At 37.6% G+C, this 16,572-nt stretch overlaps 1 protein-coding gene across 4 annotated transcripts in view; it reads left to right on the forward strand.

Annotated features, from left to right (window-relative positions):
- The window catches only part of pitx1 (paired-like homeodomain 1), a 46,739-nt gene that overhangs the window by 27,102 nt on the left and 3,065 nt on the right, over positions 1-16,572 (forward strand). For all 4 annotated transcript variants that reach the window (XM_060836821.1, XM_060836823.1, XM_060836822.1 and 1 more), the window contains 2 exons: positions 15,243-15,392; positions 16,167-16,372. In XM_060836821.1, coding sequence (XP_060692804.1) covers positions 15,243-15,392; positions 16,167-16,372 — 356 coding nt within the window. The remainder of the gene's footprint in view (positions 1-15,242; positions 15,393-16,166; positions 16,373-16,572) is intronic.

Consider the following 16,572-nt stretch of genomic DNA (forward strand, 5'->3'; position numbering starts at 1 on the left):
AATTCACCATATCTACATCACTTGTTACCAATAATCTCTATCAATCAGGGCTTATTTCAGATACTTACATGACCCTCTACATTCTCAGGCAGACAGCACAATGAAAGACTCATATCCACACTTCACAACTTGCATACATTGTCATCTACACATCTATGACAACCACATCAACCAGGTAGCTTGTATGACACTTATTGACACATGTCCTTGTCTTGCAGGACACAATGCTGCATAAGATGATGAAGCCAAGGTGATTAACAAAAAATAAGGGACAGACACAACTGAATATCCTTTTCCTCATGAAAATGATGGTGCGGACCATTACTGAGACGCCAATTCCTGCAAATAGTGGTGGGGCTGAAACTATGGATGATGAAGTTATCATCACAGCTGATCCTTATTTTCACATCTCCCTTCTGTCACACTCCTGTCATGTTGCAGGTGATATAGGAGGAGTGCATGTCTCACCTTCCACCCCACCCCACCCCACCCAAGATTGATTTTCTTTGTATTTTTTAACATGATGAGTCATGTCAGTTAGGCTGCAATTTTTCCCATTTATAATTGCTCTTGAGAAGATGGTGGTGAACTGCCACTTCAAACTACTGCAACTCACATGGCGTGGTTATAGCCAGAGTGCTGTTAGGGAGGGAGTTCCAGGATTTTGACCCAGTGGCACTGAAGGAATGGCAATCTATTTCCAAAACAGGATGATATGTGATTTGGAGGGAATAGTACAACTGGTGATACTCCCATCAACCTGTCGCCCTTGTCCTTCTAGACATCATGGATTTGGAAAGAGCTGTCAAAGCAACCTTGCAAAACTTCAGCAGTGCATCTTCTACTTGGTATACACTGCTTCTACAATGCAATGGTGATGGAGGAAGTAAATGTTTAAGGCGGCTTATCAGTTAAAAACCACGGCGTACAACAACTGCTGCAAGAAGGATAAATTGGTTTTCTTTGGGTTTAAGGTTAGCTTGACTGCAGAGAACAGGGAGATCACTCCCAGGCTGGGGAAGAACTGAACACTTCTCTCTCTCAGAAACACAAACACAAGTTGCTGGAAAAGCTCAACAGATCTGGCAGCATCTGTGAAGTGAAATCAGAATTAACATTTTGGGTCCAGTGACTTCCTCAGAACTTCTCCCTCTCTCTCTAAACTTTTTCCCAGCTCTGAACCATTCAGTTATTTGAGAGCCAATCACACAATTATTGCTAGGCAAAAAGTTTCTATCATTGATAACTGTTACTAGTCCACAGACCAATCAACTTCTTCTTTCCACCAAAAGCTACATCTTGCACCCTCTCAGCTCCAAATCAGCTGCAATGCAAATTTTAATGGTCGTTTGTTCCGTTGTTTATATGGTGTTTAGCATGTATGTCAGGTTAAGTGCTTTCAAAACATACAGCTACCATTTCAAATATTGATTTTTCAATATTTCTCATTTCAGTATAAAAACACAAAAGTAAAATCATATAGTCCTTACATTAATGGTGTGGTCTATAACATTTCATATGCTAGCATAGAGTTCATTGTTTATATGCTGTGAATACATTTATGTACCAGAGTCATGAACCATGTCATCAGTGAATATTGTCACACAATAGGCATGGTTTGCATAATACCTCAAATAAACTTGGCACAGTGGAATGCTACAGAATAGAGTGGCTACTGATAGAAACTCCCCCTCCCACTCTGCCAAGGACATGCAGGTCTTTGGCCTCCTCCATCGCCAGACCATGACAACAGGACGCCTGGAGGAAGAGTGCCTCATCTTCCGCCTAGGAACCCTCCAACCACAAGAGATGAATGCAGATTTCTCCAGCTTCCTCATTTCCCCTCCCCCCACCTTATCTCAGTCCCAACCCTCAGACTCAGCACCGCCTTCTTGACCTGCAATCTTCTTCCCGACCTCTCCGCCCCCACTCCCTCTCCGGCCTATCACCCTCACCTTAACCTCCTTCCACCTATTGCATTCCCAGCACCCCTCCCCCAAGTCCCTCCTCCCTACCTTTTATCTTAGCCTGCTTGGCATACCTTCCTCATTCCTGAAGGGCTTATGTCTGAAATATTGATTCTCCTGCTCCTTGGATGCTGCCTGACCTGCTGCGCTTTTCTAGCAACACATTTTTAAGCTCTGATCTCCAGCATCTGCAGTCCTCACTTTCTCCTGGCTACTGATGGAGACAAGACATTGACCCATATGATTCTCTGCCAATCTTCACACATCAACTGGATGTAGAGAGATTGGAAACCCTTCTGGAACAGAGCAGGATTGACATGCAGTGTCTTTAAAGTGATGTGCTCTCAAGCAATGCACCCTAAACGATAGAGACTCCTGCAATCCTTGTAATGTTATGTGTTTATACTGCTGGCTTTGCTCTGGCAAATGAGAACAGGATATCATTGGACTTCAATGAGCAAAGCATGTCAGATGAAGGGCTTTTGCCTGAAACATTGATTCTCCTGCTCCTCAGATGCTGCCTGACCTGCTGTGCTTTTCCAACACCACTCTAATCTAGTCTCTGATTTCCAGCATTAGCAGTCCTCACTTTTGCCTAGTGATTTCCCTGATGCAAGAATGGATGTCATATTGCAAATGTCTTCCAATTCCAGCCTGAAAAGGGTCATAAGCATAAGATTTAGTCACCATGATTACCTAAATAGCCATTGGTAGTGCAATCCTTGCCCTGCTGCATGGCTGCAGTTCTGGCTGCAGAATGTGCTAAATGTCAGTGAGGACCAATGTTTCCTGTAAGCTGCATGAATGCATGACCATGCAGCAACCCATAAATTATCACGTACATTGCCCATAGTTGTTCTGCTTATAATACCATGTCGGGTGCTGAAAAATTAAAGTCCCAGGCATTCAAATGAATAGACTGTGTGCAATGAAAAGAAATTAGAGAGGACATTTGTGAAGATCATTTCTCGCTGAAGTTTGAGTCAGAGACAAATTCCCTGAACACAACAGTTTATTGCTAGCTTCTGTTGGGAGACATTCTACTCCTCCCTCTTCCAGCAGCTTTTCCTGTTCTGTGTGACCTCTGTTCATCTCCAAATTGTGCTGTGCTGTAAAGAAAATGTCTACATTAATGGCACCTATGTCAATGAGTAGCTGGTTAATGCTAAAAACAAGTTAGAGTTGGCAATATTTCCTTAAGTACCTGATATGCAATACCTTGTAGATTTACGAAAGAATGGAAAGCATCAATCAGCATTAACCAGCAACTAGAAAATAAATTGCTGATGACCCCTTGCTGTGGTGCTAGTTGTGATCGGATGCAGCAATGGTGGGATTTGGAGAACTTCCTGCCATTGAATAAGTGTTCTGTTGATTGAGATTCAGAGGGCATTAGCGTTACAGCCCCAAGATTGAATCCTGAACATCAAAGCAGCATTACATATTATCTTCTTGCTCTGTATACATTATTTCTGACCACCACTTACATTGCACTTGAGATTGTCTTCACTGATAAAGCATCCAGTGTAAATGCCCTAAAGGTGTGCACACATTTTGTAGATGCCATGTTGGTCCCCAGGCAGCACCCAAAGAGTTCCCCATGTTCAAACTTTGCAACATTAGTCTTCTCAAATTTTATCAGTACAGTTCCCAAGCTGGGCGCCCAAGCAAAGCAGACCACATACATGTCAACTTCTGAAAACAACTTTTGTGCAATAACCTTCCCATCTATAAAATAAAAACACTCAGGACGAGACATTTATCTAAGTACAAGTGACTTATGAGTTGACACCAAAAGTCGAATGCAAACTACTGTTTAAGAAATTCTCACATTTCTTCTGAAGTTGTCAAAATTAGAGGCACTGTTCCGACAGCTAATTCATCAATGTATGTGGGACTGATCGGTGGGATCTCAGCTCACTGCTGGAGAAGAGAAGGATTAATAGTTACTGTGAGCAGTTTGGGAGCTGACCTGCTCCCATCTTCTCTCTCAAATTCAGATTAAAAGGATTGTAGATCCACGCGTGCGCATTGGTGATCTAAATTTCAATAGAAACCGAATCATTAATAATTCTGGACAGACAACGTTGGTATTGCCGTTAACCAGCGGCAGGAAAGCATTACTGCAAATTGAACTGTATTAGGGACATAGAGTTTTTACTCAAGAAAGAGGCCCTTCGGTCCATCTTGTCCATGACATCAAACATCAAACTATTCAAATGCCATTGTCCAGCACTAGCCCCCTAGCCTTGTATATTATAGCTTTTCAAGTGTTCATCTAAATGGTTCTGAAATGTCTTGAGATTTTTCACTTCTGCTATCCTTTTAGGAAGTGAGTTCCAGGTGACCAAAACTCTCTGGCTGCCTTTTTTTTAACTCAAATCCCCTTTCAGTTTCCTGCCACTTTCCTTAAAACTGTGTTCCTTGGCTGTTGACGCCTCTTGTAAAGAGTGTCTATGTATCCTGTCCATGCCCCTCAGAACTCCGTACTCCTCAGTCCGATTCCCCCACTCAGCCTTTTCTGTCTTCTTCCTTTGAAGAAAGGAATATGCTGAGAAGGATTGTTTAACATTGACCCCAGGCCTGGAGCAGGAAACTGTTTAAGTAATTTTTCAGGGAGTAAAAATGGACTTCCTTGTAAACTGGATATTTCCTACTCAAATTAAAAATCCAGAGAAGAATGCAAGGTGCATTTTAAAAAAGACAACTTCCAAGATCTTTCAAAGGTGTACAGCAGCTTATAAGAAGACCGAGCATAACTTCTCCCACACATCTCCGTATAAAACTCCATAAAAACGAAACTCAAACGTTTAATATAATACACAAACTATTCCGTGGAGACTTGTCTATATTTGATCGCAGAAAAACGAGAGAACTCATGGGATGACAGCACAATTTTTATCTATTGGACATGTTCTAGTTAAAAAAGAACTTAACACAAGTAAATCGTACAGTTATAAACAGCTTGACCGATTGAACATGAGCTTGAATGAGACAGCCAGAAACTATGCATAAAAATGCCAAGATCGTTAAGCGACATCCGTTTTGCGAAAGATTCTTTTTCTTGCAACGATTGTGGCATGATATTGTAAAAATGCATCCAGCACGGACGCTTATACTGACTACACTTCTGCTAAAATGCTTCCCACTTTGAATCTTAGCTATTTATTTGAAAGCTGAGGGTCCAAGAATGTTGTTTTAAAAATCCATGACATTTTTGTCAAAATTAATCACCAAAGCCCATTTGCTTACCTTTTGTTGCTGTTAGAAAAACAAGTACGCTGTTAATATTTCATTAAGCCTTTAGATAAGCCCGACATCGCTTTTCCCTAGAAAACAAAAGTTAAAATTAATTTCTAACGACTAGGATTAATCCGAAATTGGGACACTTTATTTTAAAAAGCAGAACAGAATTTCACAAACAAGAAATGTTTCGAATTGCAGTCATTTCATCAATTCTGGAGCTTTATTTTTTAGATTCCCTACAGTGTGGAAACAGGCCCTTCGGCCCAACCAGTCCACGCCGACCCTCCGAAGAGCGACTCACCCAGACCCTCTAACTAATGCACCTAACACTTTGGGCAATTTAACATGGCCAATTCACCTGCCCTGCACATCTTTGGATTTGCTCCTGTAAGGCAGAGATTGTCCCCATAAACTGGAAACTACTCGATCACCCAAGGAAGCTGAAAGATTTCAAATTATTTTAATGCAATAACAGATGAAGTATATGAATTTTGTGATGGCTGTTAAGTAAAATCGTGTCTTGGATGTTTTCCATTTCCTCTCCATTAAATACCAAAATATCTCTTCAAGGCCATTTCTGCGCTTCCCATAAAGGACAAAGCAAGTGGCCTTAGACTGTGAGGAGATGGTGAATTATATATCTGCATCTCCATCTCCTCTCCCAAAACCCAGAAATTTGCTGCCGTTGGACAAACCTGAGTCCGAGAAAACAGACCGGTATCCACTGGTGTAAGATGCTCGAGTTGAAAAGGAAAACTTATCTGTAACTCATTGTGTAATTTAAGCACTAAAATTAAATCCATACTACACAACAACTTGCATTTATGCAGCGCCCTTTAACATGCAAACGCCCCAAACAACATTTGACACCAAGTCACATTATATTTGATCGATATTACATACAGCAATATGAGAGCATATGGTCAAAAGCGTGGCCGAAGAGTTAGGATTTAAGGGAGGTATTACACGAACAGAGTGACGATAGAGAGACACACACACAAAGCCAGGCAGAAGCGTTCAGGGAGATGAGATCTCTTCAGGTGAAAGCGGAAGGTCTCGAAGGTGTTATTTCCAAAGAAAAATGCAATTTCCATGTTAAACGCACAAAGCAATTTTTTTATATATTTATCAGCGATCTCATTAATTTTGTTGTAAGTGAAATTTCTCGTTGAAATCTGGCTTCTAACTGGATGCCAGTTTATTAATCTTTAATTGAATTATTCCATTTGTGGAATTAATATGTCGAACGAACAGTCTCAATGCATTAATGTTAATATTTTATCTAGTCCTTACTACTTTGGAACTGGGGTCAATTGATTGATGGAGCGCCCTCAAAATATTTTGTTTTATTTCCAATATTTGCTATGCTGCTTATGATAACCGTTATCATTGCCGAAAATGCCTCGACAATATTCTTAGTTGAACGATGCACAGAAACTAATGAAATACATAAATCATAAGGTTTCCATGTCCGCCCAACTCGGGCATATGCTGGGGGGGGGGGTGGCGGGGGGGAGGCTTCTAGTTGATGTCTTGATTTGATTCTTTAACTTCTTAAAAGGTCGCAGTATACAGATGAAAACATCTGCTTCTTCACCACCCACCTTTTCAACACAAAGTTTAAACAAAAATCAGAATGTTGTTGAAGAAATTCAGTTCTGCTCATCTTATATCGCATGACTGTGTTATTCTGTTTCCTCTCTGATGCCCGAGTGCCAATGCCTCGCTGCCTGAATCCCTTCAAGGTCAACTCATGACATGCTTTGTAATTGAGAGCTGCGAGAACATTTTCCTATTTATCTGGATCACCCCAACGTCGAAAGAAATAAGCAGCAAAACAATCTATCCACGGACCTAACAAGAAAATTACTGCATCATTTACCCATTTATTTTTTTTTCGCCGTTTGAACTCTCATTTAAGGATTTAGACTAATTTGACTCCCTGCTTTTCCAGGCCGAAGGGTCAAATATCGTCGTAAACTACAGGATTGCATTCCTTGTTGCTATTGGCAAGGTGCAGAACACATGATCACTGGGATATTTGTTTTAAGAAGGGAAGTGGGAAAGGGAATATGGCCTTTAGTGCATATAAGCTTCCCAATTCAGTTCTTTTTGTCCGCTGGTCTTTCTTCAATTGTCTGTGAAGCCTGAACTCTTATCCCCTACCCGTCCCCACAAAGGCACCCTCGAACTGTCCACTTATTTTATATATGCATAGATGCTCGCTTGTTTGGAAGCTGGAGTGTCGCTTTATACATTTTAAAATAGATTATTTAATGAAAATATGTAAAAGGTTTCAGTAGCCAGTTTAAAGGCTTATTGAAAATTCAATTGGTAGATATTTTATAACAACGCGGAAGGAAGTTAATAAGGGGCGGCAAAGGGAAAAAGAAATGAAAAGATGTCCAGGATAGTAGCAGGGAGTGAGATTTCCCGAATATAGTTAATCAGATATCCCATATCATTAAATATGGAATCTCCTCTCAGATGTGGTGTAATGAATTCCCAGTCATGGAAGGTTTCAATCCTGCTCCTTTTAAACTAGGCAATATTTTGGTTACTTTCTTTAACATGCATTAGTATGGTAAGCAACGCGTTGCTGATGTATTTAGAGACTGATGGTACGAAATGTACCTTTAGTTAAGACTATCCAATCTAAAATGAGTGGTGAATTAAACTGCTTCTGATCTGAAGATATTTCTAGCTCCAGTCTGGAGCAGTGTTGATCCCAGCACACTTCTGATTCATGCAGAATCAACTTTTGAGCGAAGTAATTGGAGGCATTCTGAAGTATAACACAATGTTGGTACTGTAAAACTCGTAATTCCTTTGCATTAAAACAATGTCTGAATCGTTGTAGTTTACTGCTAGACTTGCTCCGCACAGAAATCTGACACACTAATATACAATTTCTTTCAGACAGTGCATCCCTTGAACATCAATGAATGTTAGACAATCGGATAGTAACCACTGCAAGGCTTTCCAAATGTTTTATTGCCTAAAACTACAGCCTGAATATTGTTCTTTGTATTTCTAGATGCAATTATTTCTCATCTTTAAGAACTCTCTCTCAATTAACTAAGGAAAGCATGTCCCATAACTCTGCAATAATTTTTACGATTTAGTTTGCAAACGCAGTATGCAACTGCTCTTCAAAGTTACAACCCAGCTATTTTCAATAATGCAGTTATCAAACGTTGATTTGCACCGTTTTTCTTTAACGAGCTTGATTTTTTTTTGATTAAATTACTGCTGTTTCCTTGAAGCATTGTGAGGTTTTAAGAAGAGTCACGGGGCCAAAGGCATGCACCTGGGATAAACAGCTACAGATGAAAACCCATCTGGGTCTGAAACTGTTTTATGGGAAGTACCAAAATATATCTAAAAGTAAGAACTACGGACGAAATTAAGCGCAGTTTAAGGGCGAGGTTGCAAAGGTTATGTTACAGCTCGTTTTTCATGTGCACTAACTATGCTTCAGAATTTTTATTTAATTTAGTTTGTGCAAGCTCTTAAGCATTAGAATTTTACTGTGTAAAACTGCATCAATATTTCATATTCAGGGGACAAAATCATTGAAATCCAATTTATTAACAATCAATGCATGGAACCAGAAACATGATGGTTCAGGCAGTAAATGTACTATTTGATATGGGACTGAGCCAAGAACATCAAGAAAGTCCCAAGACCAGCTCCTGGTCTGCTCAAAACCAACTGATATCAGCTGGAATGAGAAGGGATCTTGACCACACTTTGCTAGTATGAAGAAGGTGAAGATCTGATCAGTATACTAGATCCTGATAGAGGTTTTTCTTTTAAAAAAGTCATGGTTTTGTTAGCAAGAATAAAAATCATTAGCTTCTGATTTAGGAGTCAGTAGTAATTACGATCTATATTGTTTTCACTGATTTGTCCTGGACTGCAATTTGCATAACACTAGCAAAAATATATCTATTACTCATATGTAACAGCTTGGGAAGATAATGGTGGACCTTCTTTCATTAGATAGCTCATTCCTTTGCCATCCATGCATATTCTATATCAGATAATAACTAACATAGGTTTTGGAATGTTTATTATCTAAAATACTTCCTTGATGTTTTTTTATTTCAAAATGTGTGTTATTTAAGAACTCCTTAATTAACTAGGGAATGCATTTCTGTAATTCTGCAATATCTTTTTATGTTTTGTGTACATATCGTATGTATGCAACTGCCTTTAAACGTTGCAACCCACAATTTTCAATAATGCAACTATCAAATGTCAATTTGCATGCTTTCTTTTAGCAAGAGTGAACAAGCATGTCAAGATACACGGCTTTGTACAGAGGATACTTAAAATGTGGAATGCTTTGTCATAGGAATGGCTGAGGCAGAGACTGTTGCATTTTTTGGGGAAAATTAGATCTATGTTTGAAGCAGGGGAGGATACAGAATTGAGAGGATAATGTATTGCAGTGGCATTTGTTTGTAGTGAACAACCTAAATAGACTAACAGCCTTCTCTGTTCATTGAAGATTGATTATGCTTTACTGATGCCTGGCTGGAAATATACATGCAATAAGACATTTGTGTTTCATACTGTTAATTAAAACACACATCTCTGCCTCAGCATGTATAAAGAATAGTCACTTTGTTAGGATCCTGGAGCAGTACTGTTCTCCTTGAATCTACGCTGTAGCATATGCTTTCAATGTCATGATAAAAGATAGAATTTTTGAGGGGAAATATTAAACCTACTTTTTATGGATTTTCATTCTCTCTATGATTTAAGGTGCACCATTCGGTGAGATTGATGCATACCTTATACATTCTGCTTCCTGAAAAATTACATTGAGCACACTTACAGAAACACGACTATAGCTGCTGTGTTATCAAAACTAATTGTTCTAAAATACTTTGATTTTCAATTCTTTCTCCTTTATAGCATTAATTAATTACATTTTTGAGGGGCAAAGGGACAGAAGTGTCATGTAAAATTATCAGAATTCGACTCCATTGGGAATGTGACCATTATTTTTTATTAAGCTGAAACCTGAGTTTCAGCCCAATACTCAATTATAATACAATCTCTTTCTTATTCATCTATACATGCATTCACACATTTATTATTTCTTCTTTAAAATATCTAAAATTTGAAAAATTTAATAAGTAACATGTCAATCCAACTCCACATAATGATGGCCCATGCTATCTATAATTTGACAATAATTCGACAACCTCTCAGGAAATGTATAGTGTAAATAATTCTAGAAAAATAAAAATATATTGATTGTGAATTGGGTGGGGAAAATGCTGCAAATATTCAAAGGGTAATATACACTTTTTTTCAAATTGCTTATTGGCAATACTACACTACTTAACACAACATTTCTTAGTGGTCTTCCCACAGTCACCAGGATCAAAGTTAGGAAACACTTGTCCTTAATAACAGTTGTATCTTAATGTGCTTTTTTACTTAAGGTCTATTTTTTTAAAATATGGGTGGCGAGTGAGTTATCAATTTGAAAAAGACTATGGACACTACTATTTATTATTTCCTTATACCTTGATGAATAGAGGATAAAACCCTCATTTTAAAACAAAATTTAAAATCTGCTAGTGATTATTTTTATTACTGTATATACTCTTAGTATATATTGCTATACTCTTACTGTTGAGAACTAAATTTTATTCTTCATTTCTATAGTAATGTTTCCATGGAATGTGGACAGTGTAAAAATAATATATTTTCCTGATATTATCCATTTGTTTACCTTCTATTCAGTCCTTTATAGATTTTAAGGATCATGTTCTGAAGTAATGTTCTTATGAAAAATGACATTTTATTATTGATATTTGATAATCATAGAGTTTGTATTTATTAATTTTTTGCTTTTTGTGAGATAAATGGAATCACAATTACCTTAACATCTCTTTTTTAAAATGGCTGCATTGATAAATAAGTAGAAAGGAATAAATTACTAATTGTAATATTTAGAAGATGTGCAAGTGATGTCATGACATTCTTCAGTGTTTTATAAATATTATTCTATCACAAGATTATTTAACCTATTTTATGGCATGTACTAGTCAATTTATAGTCAATTATACATTTTTAAGGACATTTCATTTTTGGTATGATTTACAAAAACCATGTGGATCATGAAATATAGCAGTTGTAAAATAAATGATTTAATATTTTCCAAATATTTGATGTTTACAAGAGATGAAAACATTAGTTTACATTTGTGAGAATATATGTCAGTATAGTTTATTTGAGATATTACAATGAATCCAATGCAAAACTTCAGATAGTTGCTATAATGTAAATTGCTATAATGTAAATTCATTACATTTTACATTATGAATCTTACCGAGAATAGTCATAATAATGAAATAATGGCTGATCTGTTTTATTAATCCTGGTGATCATTTGTCATATGTGCACAATCATTTATTTTGTATTATGTGTGACATTAATGAATATTGATATCATGTGTAGATACAACACAGTGATTCAAATAAAAAGTAGATATCTACATGCAACAATTAAACATTCATACAATAAATGATACTTACAGTGATTACAACTTGTACAAGATTACACAATCAGCATTTTAGGCAACACTGCAATCAAATTACAATTATTCATTTATTTTGAAAAAGTTTATTTATTCTGAAATCATTTGCCATTTTGATTTCTGTTCCTGATTCTACCTTCACAGTATATCAATTGTTTTCTTTCTGTGCAGTGACACGTGAAATTTCATGTTTTTTTTCTATTTAGTTTCATTCCCTGGTGTTTGCTTTCACCAGATTGTTAGTCCACTTTAGCTTACTCTGCTATAACTATTCTTTGCAAGCCATACTACATCTCCAATGCTTCCTTGGACAATTAGATTGTAATTGATGATTATATACGGAATGTTTCATTTGTAGATCAGAAGAAGATAGCTAATTCAACTGCATTTTTGTTTGCAAAATATATTTCCTGTTGGTTTTGAGTGTGTTGCCTTATATACCTTTTCATTTGACTTTGATTTAGCTAAAAATAAAACCTTGTATAGTGAAAACATCTCTGAACTCAAACATCATCTGCTCACAAACTTCAATCTCTCCCTCCCCCTGCCCCCACAAATTGCATTAGAACATATAGCAATCAGATAATAAAGAACAATGGGGCTGTGTTTATATGGCACCTGTCAAAATCTCTTGCTGCTTCATTGTTTCACAGCTGACAAAATCGCCGTAATACTGTACAACTATACGGCAGCTCATTTACTTATTTTTTAAAAAAGCTCCACAAACAGCAGTATGCTAAGTTCCAGTTTAACATTTTAAATGATATTCAAAAGATATAATTGAAAATCACTAATTTCTTCAAATTGGAACTTAGATTTTTAAATCCACCTGAGAAGGTATACCAAGTTAGCATACTATGTTAAAGGTGGCATCTCCAAAATCCCACAATGTTTCACTGGAGTGTCAGCTGGATTACTTTCTCAAATCCTGGAGTGTAGTTTGAATTGACAACATCCAACCAGCAGGGAAACGCGCTATCATTGAGACAAGGCACCATGCTAATATCTAAATTAATTTCCAAATTTGATATTTTCTCTCATCTTAATTTTGTAGCCAGTATTAAAGCATTTTAACATTGATACTGAATCATTTCGAAAGATCTGAAAATTGCATTTTATTTGGACAGCAGTGTTTCTAATTATAGAATCTGAATATTTTAGGTTTTATTCATATAATCAATTGTAAGTACTTACCATTTTAATGAAAACGTGCATTTGCCTTTTTTTATTTGTGGAAAACCAACAAAATTACGTAAAATGTGTGAAACACATAAAAATCACTCGTCTCTGACGTCACCTTGAATAAATTAAACACTTATTAGCCAATTGCAACAGTCAACAGATATTTCTCATGAAGAGAGACTTTAGTTTCATGTTACGAAGTGATTTCTCTCAAATGGGACTTTACATTTATGTAACGTGCCAGAACTACACTGTCATCCCATGTAGATGATTTTAAGAGTTAAGTTTATGAAATTTGATCACCAAGTTTTGTGTAATGAAAATAGAATTTGAAATAATTGCATTTAGTAATATTTAAAGTCAAAATTAAACATTGTTTCAATAATGTGATTAGTAACACTAGAATTAATGTCCGTGGTCATGGTTATAATACTGCTCAATTTTATAGCTTTTCCTAAAAGATAAAATATGGAGCCAAGGAAAAACACAGAGCATCCAAACGAGGTTTTTAAATATCTAATACTGTGTCAAGTCCTCCTCAGTTTTTTTTCTCAATTCCGTACTGAGTAATGGTCCAAATAATGGCGGCAATACTGGGCATGTCCAATGCAACTTGTAACCATTCCCAACTTTGCAAATCCATTTCAATTCAAAACAAAAGTACAAAGGTATTGACTGCAATGCTATGCTTGGTTTAAGAACAACTTCACAATCCACTATCAAGTTGTCAGCTCGTTGTTAAAGATGCCAAATAAACCCTTTGTAAAATATGTTCCACATATCCTTCCTTCATTCTATGATTCTCTTCAATTTATCATACCGCCTTTACATATTTCCTCCTTTCCTCTGTTCCGTATAATCGTATAAACAATTAAAAATTTAAAAGGCACAGTAGACCAATAAAATGCATACTGCGCAGGATAAATGAAATGCATTTAAAGCTTTGATAAACTACTCCCTCCTCATTGAAAGATTTTTACCAATGCCAGTATTTGCTTTAATTACAGCTACCTACGCCAATCACACAGATCTGTGCTCACAACGGGTGGCTGCTCCATTTCGTCATTAGGGAAGCATTCGACCACTTCAGATTAGATAAAATGTATATAGGCAACATTTTGAATATGTTCTTTAATCTGCCCTTTAAACGGTTTACTTTCTTTGTATACCAATATCACACATGTGGCCCCAAACTGTGAGAATATAAATTATATTTTTATACGTGTGAATGTTATGAGTATATCTAGCTTCACAACGAGAGCTATTTTTCGTCTAATTCCTCTGTCCCTCTGGAAAACTAGAACAGGATCCAAGCCCGAAAGATACCACTACAACATTCTGTTTCAGTGTAGGACTGCGCTTGTAGGGGAAGCCAAGCAAATTTTCTTATTGGAAAAGTAACTTTTTTGTGTCCGCCTTTTGTATAACTTTTTTTTTAAAAAATGAGCCGCAATTCATGTCATCCACACAAATTGAATTATGGAGAATGTAACTAATTTTTGAAGAGAAGCGACCCCATAATGTAATGGTGAATGATGGAATGTATTCAACGCTAACGTTAATCCTCATTTAATCCAAAATTATTTTTGTTTTCATTTTTTTTACTGCGGAATTACTTTACAGTCAGGATAAGGAATGGTTGGCTGTCAGAATAATGGTATTATTTTACTTTCAGGAATATTTGTATTTCGATATCTTATTTATTATGCACTGACTGTGTGCATGTTATGACTGAAGAAATAAAATGTTTTGTGAATCATGAAATATTTTGGGGCTATGTTTACAGCATAGTCTCTGAGGTCGAGATGTCATGATTGCTTCATTGAATTCAGAAAGAAATCTCTGTCACTTTATCATGGGACTTGTTTAACGGGCACCGTTCAGGTGAATTTGGGAATTTGGCCAACTCTGGGAGCTTTCCACAGATTAGCTAGCTCAGTTGATTCTGGTGTTTTGTGGGTGGTGACTGAGCAGCGAAAACTAGGAGGAATCTGCTAGCTGGGGGGAGGAGTTCTATATCAGCTCCACCACCTTATCCAGGCGGCTCATTCCTGCCCTCGGCACTGTGCATAAATCCAACTCCTGCCTCCTGAAGGCAAGCTACACAGCCTTCATATGTTCGGCTGAAGCACATAGTCTGCCTTTTTTTTAAAAAAAGGGCATCATGTTTCACTGATCGAGACATATACATATGTATTTGACCTGAACATTCGGCTGTTATCGTATGGATTTAAATAAAAAAAAGATCAATGAAATAGTAAAAGAACGGTGAACTGTTTTTAAAGGTGCCATGAATGTGGAGCGACTAGCTGAAAGCGGAAGACCCCAAGTTCCTTGCGACATGGCTGCTTCGAGTTTCCCGTTGCTGAGGTCGGCTGAGAGCAGGGAGCGGTTAGAAAAGACGGCGAGCGACTCCTCGGAGACGGAAGCAGCAGGTAATGGGTGCACCGAGTTCCTGAGGTTTGGTACAGTGCTCCAAGAGAGAGAAAGTGAACTTGTGACCCTCTCTGATAACCAAGTCTCTGGAATAAAGCCAGCCACTGAGATTTATTCCAGTTTAGTCCTTATGTCGAAGTGAAAGGAATAATAACTAGCAAACTGAAGCCTATAAGTGAAAGCTAGTCTTCCGTGAAGCTATTTTACCGAGCTTCGTTCTGCTGATTGCGAGATAAGGTCACAATGAAGAGCTGTCATCGTGGAAACGGATTGGATTCTGTTAAATATTAGACGTTGATGTTCAGCGCGGCTTATTGACAGGAGTGACAGAATGAAATAGGTTTCCGTGTTGCCCTGTTGGTTTGTCAGAGACGGTTGAATCCTGAAGGGAAAGGGAGCCGCGTTTTCTGCCCTGAACTGTCGGGGGGTGGGGGAACAAATTAACGCCAACCGTTTGTAAACAAGCGCCAACCGGGCAGCTTTAACGGAGTATTTTCTTTCTGGAAGCAATCCGTGTGTAATGAAACAACTCCAAATGAAATAGTAACCGCTAAGCAGTCCCATCTTGATAATAACACGGCGTTTCCACATATTTGCAAAGAATGAACTTTTACTGATGATGTCTGGTTGCTTGTATTTTGATCCCATTCGATCACTCTCTCTCCGTCACATTACTTTAACAAGTTCTGTCACCTTTTAAACAAATTGTATTCAGGTTTTGATTGAGCCGTAGCCTTGTACATATGTTGCATATCTGTGTTTGTGTTTTGTAGACAGAGAAAAATCGATGCAGAGCAAATCAGAAGATTGCAGTGCGGATGATGCGTCCAAAAAGAAGAGGCAGAGGCGGCAGAGGACTCATTTCACCAGCCAGCAACTTCAGGAGCTGGAAGCGACCTTCCAGAGGAACCGATACCCAGACATGTCAATGAGAGAAGAGATCGCAGTTTGGACGAACCTTACAGAGGCGAGGGTTAGAGTGAGTACCCTTCATCTCTTCTTCGCTCTCCTTTGGAGAAAACACTGACAGAACGCTTTGATGTTATAATAAAAATGCACATCAAAAGAATTAAACTTCACCCTAACCACGCCAAATATTCACTCGTTGTCCAGGCTGTATTTAAAATGTTGTGAAGTGATTGATATACGGTTTGATATATTGACCAAATATCACAGTAT

The sequence above is a fragment of the Hemiscyllium ocellatum genome, chromosome 16, assembly GCF_020745735.1.
Source record: "Hemiscyllium ocellatum isolate sHemOce1 chromosome 16, sHemOce1.pat.X.cur, whole genome shotgun sequence".
NCBI lineage: Eukaryota > Metazoa > Chordata > Chondrichthyes > Orectolobiformes > Hemiscylliidae > Hemiscyllium > Hemiscyllium ocellatum.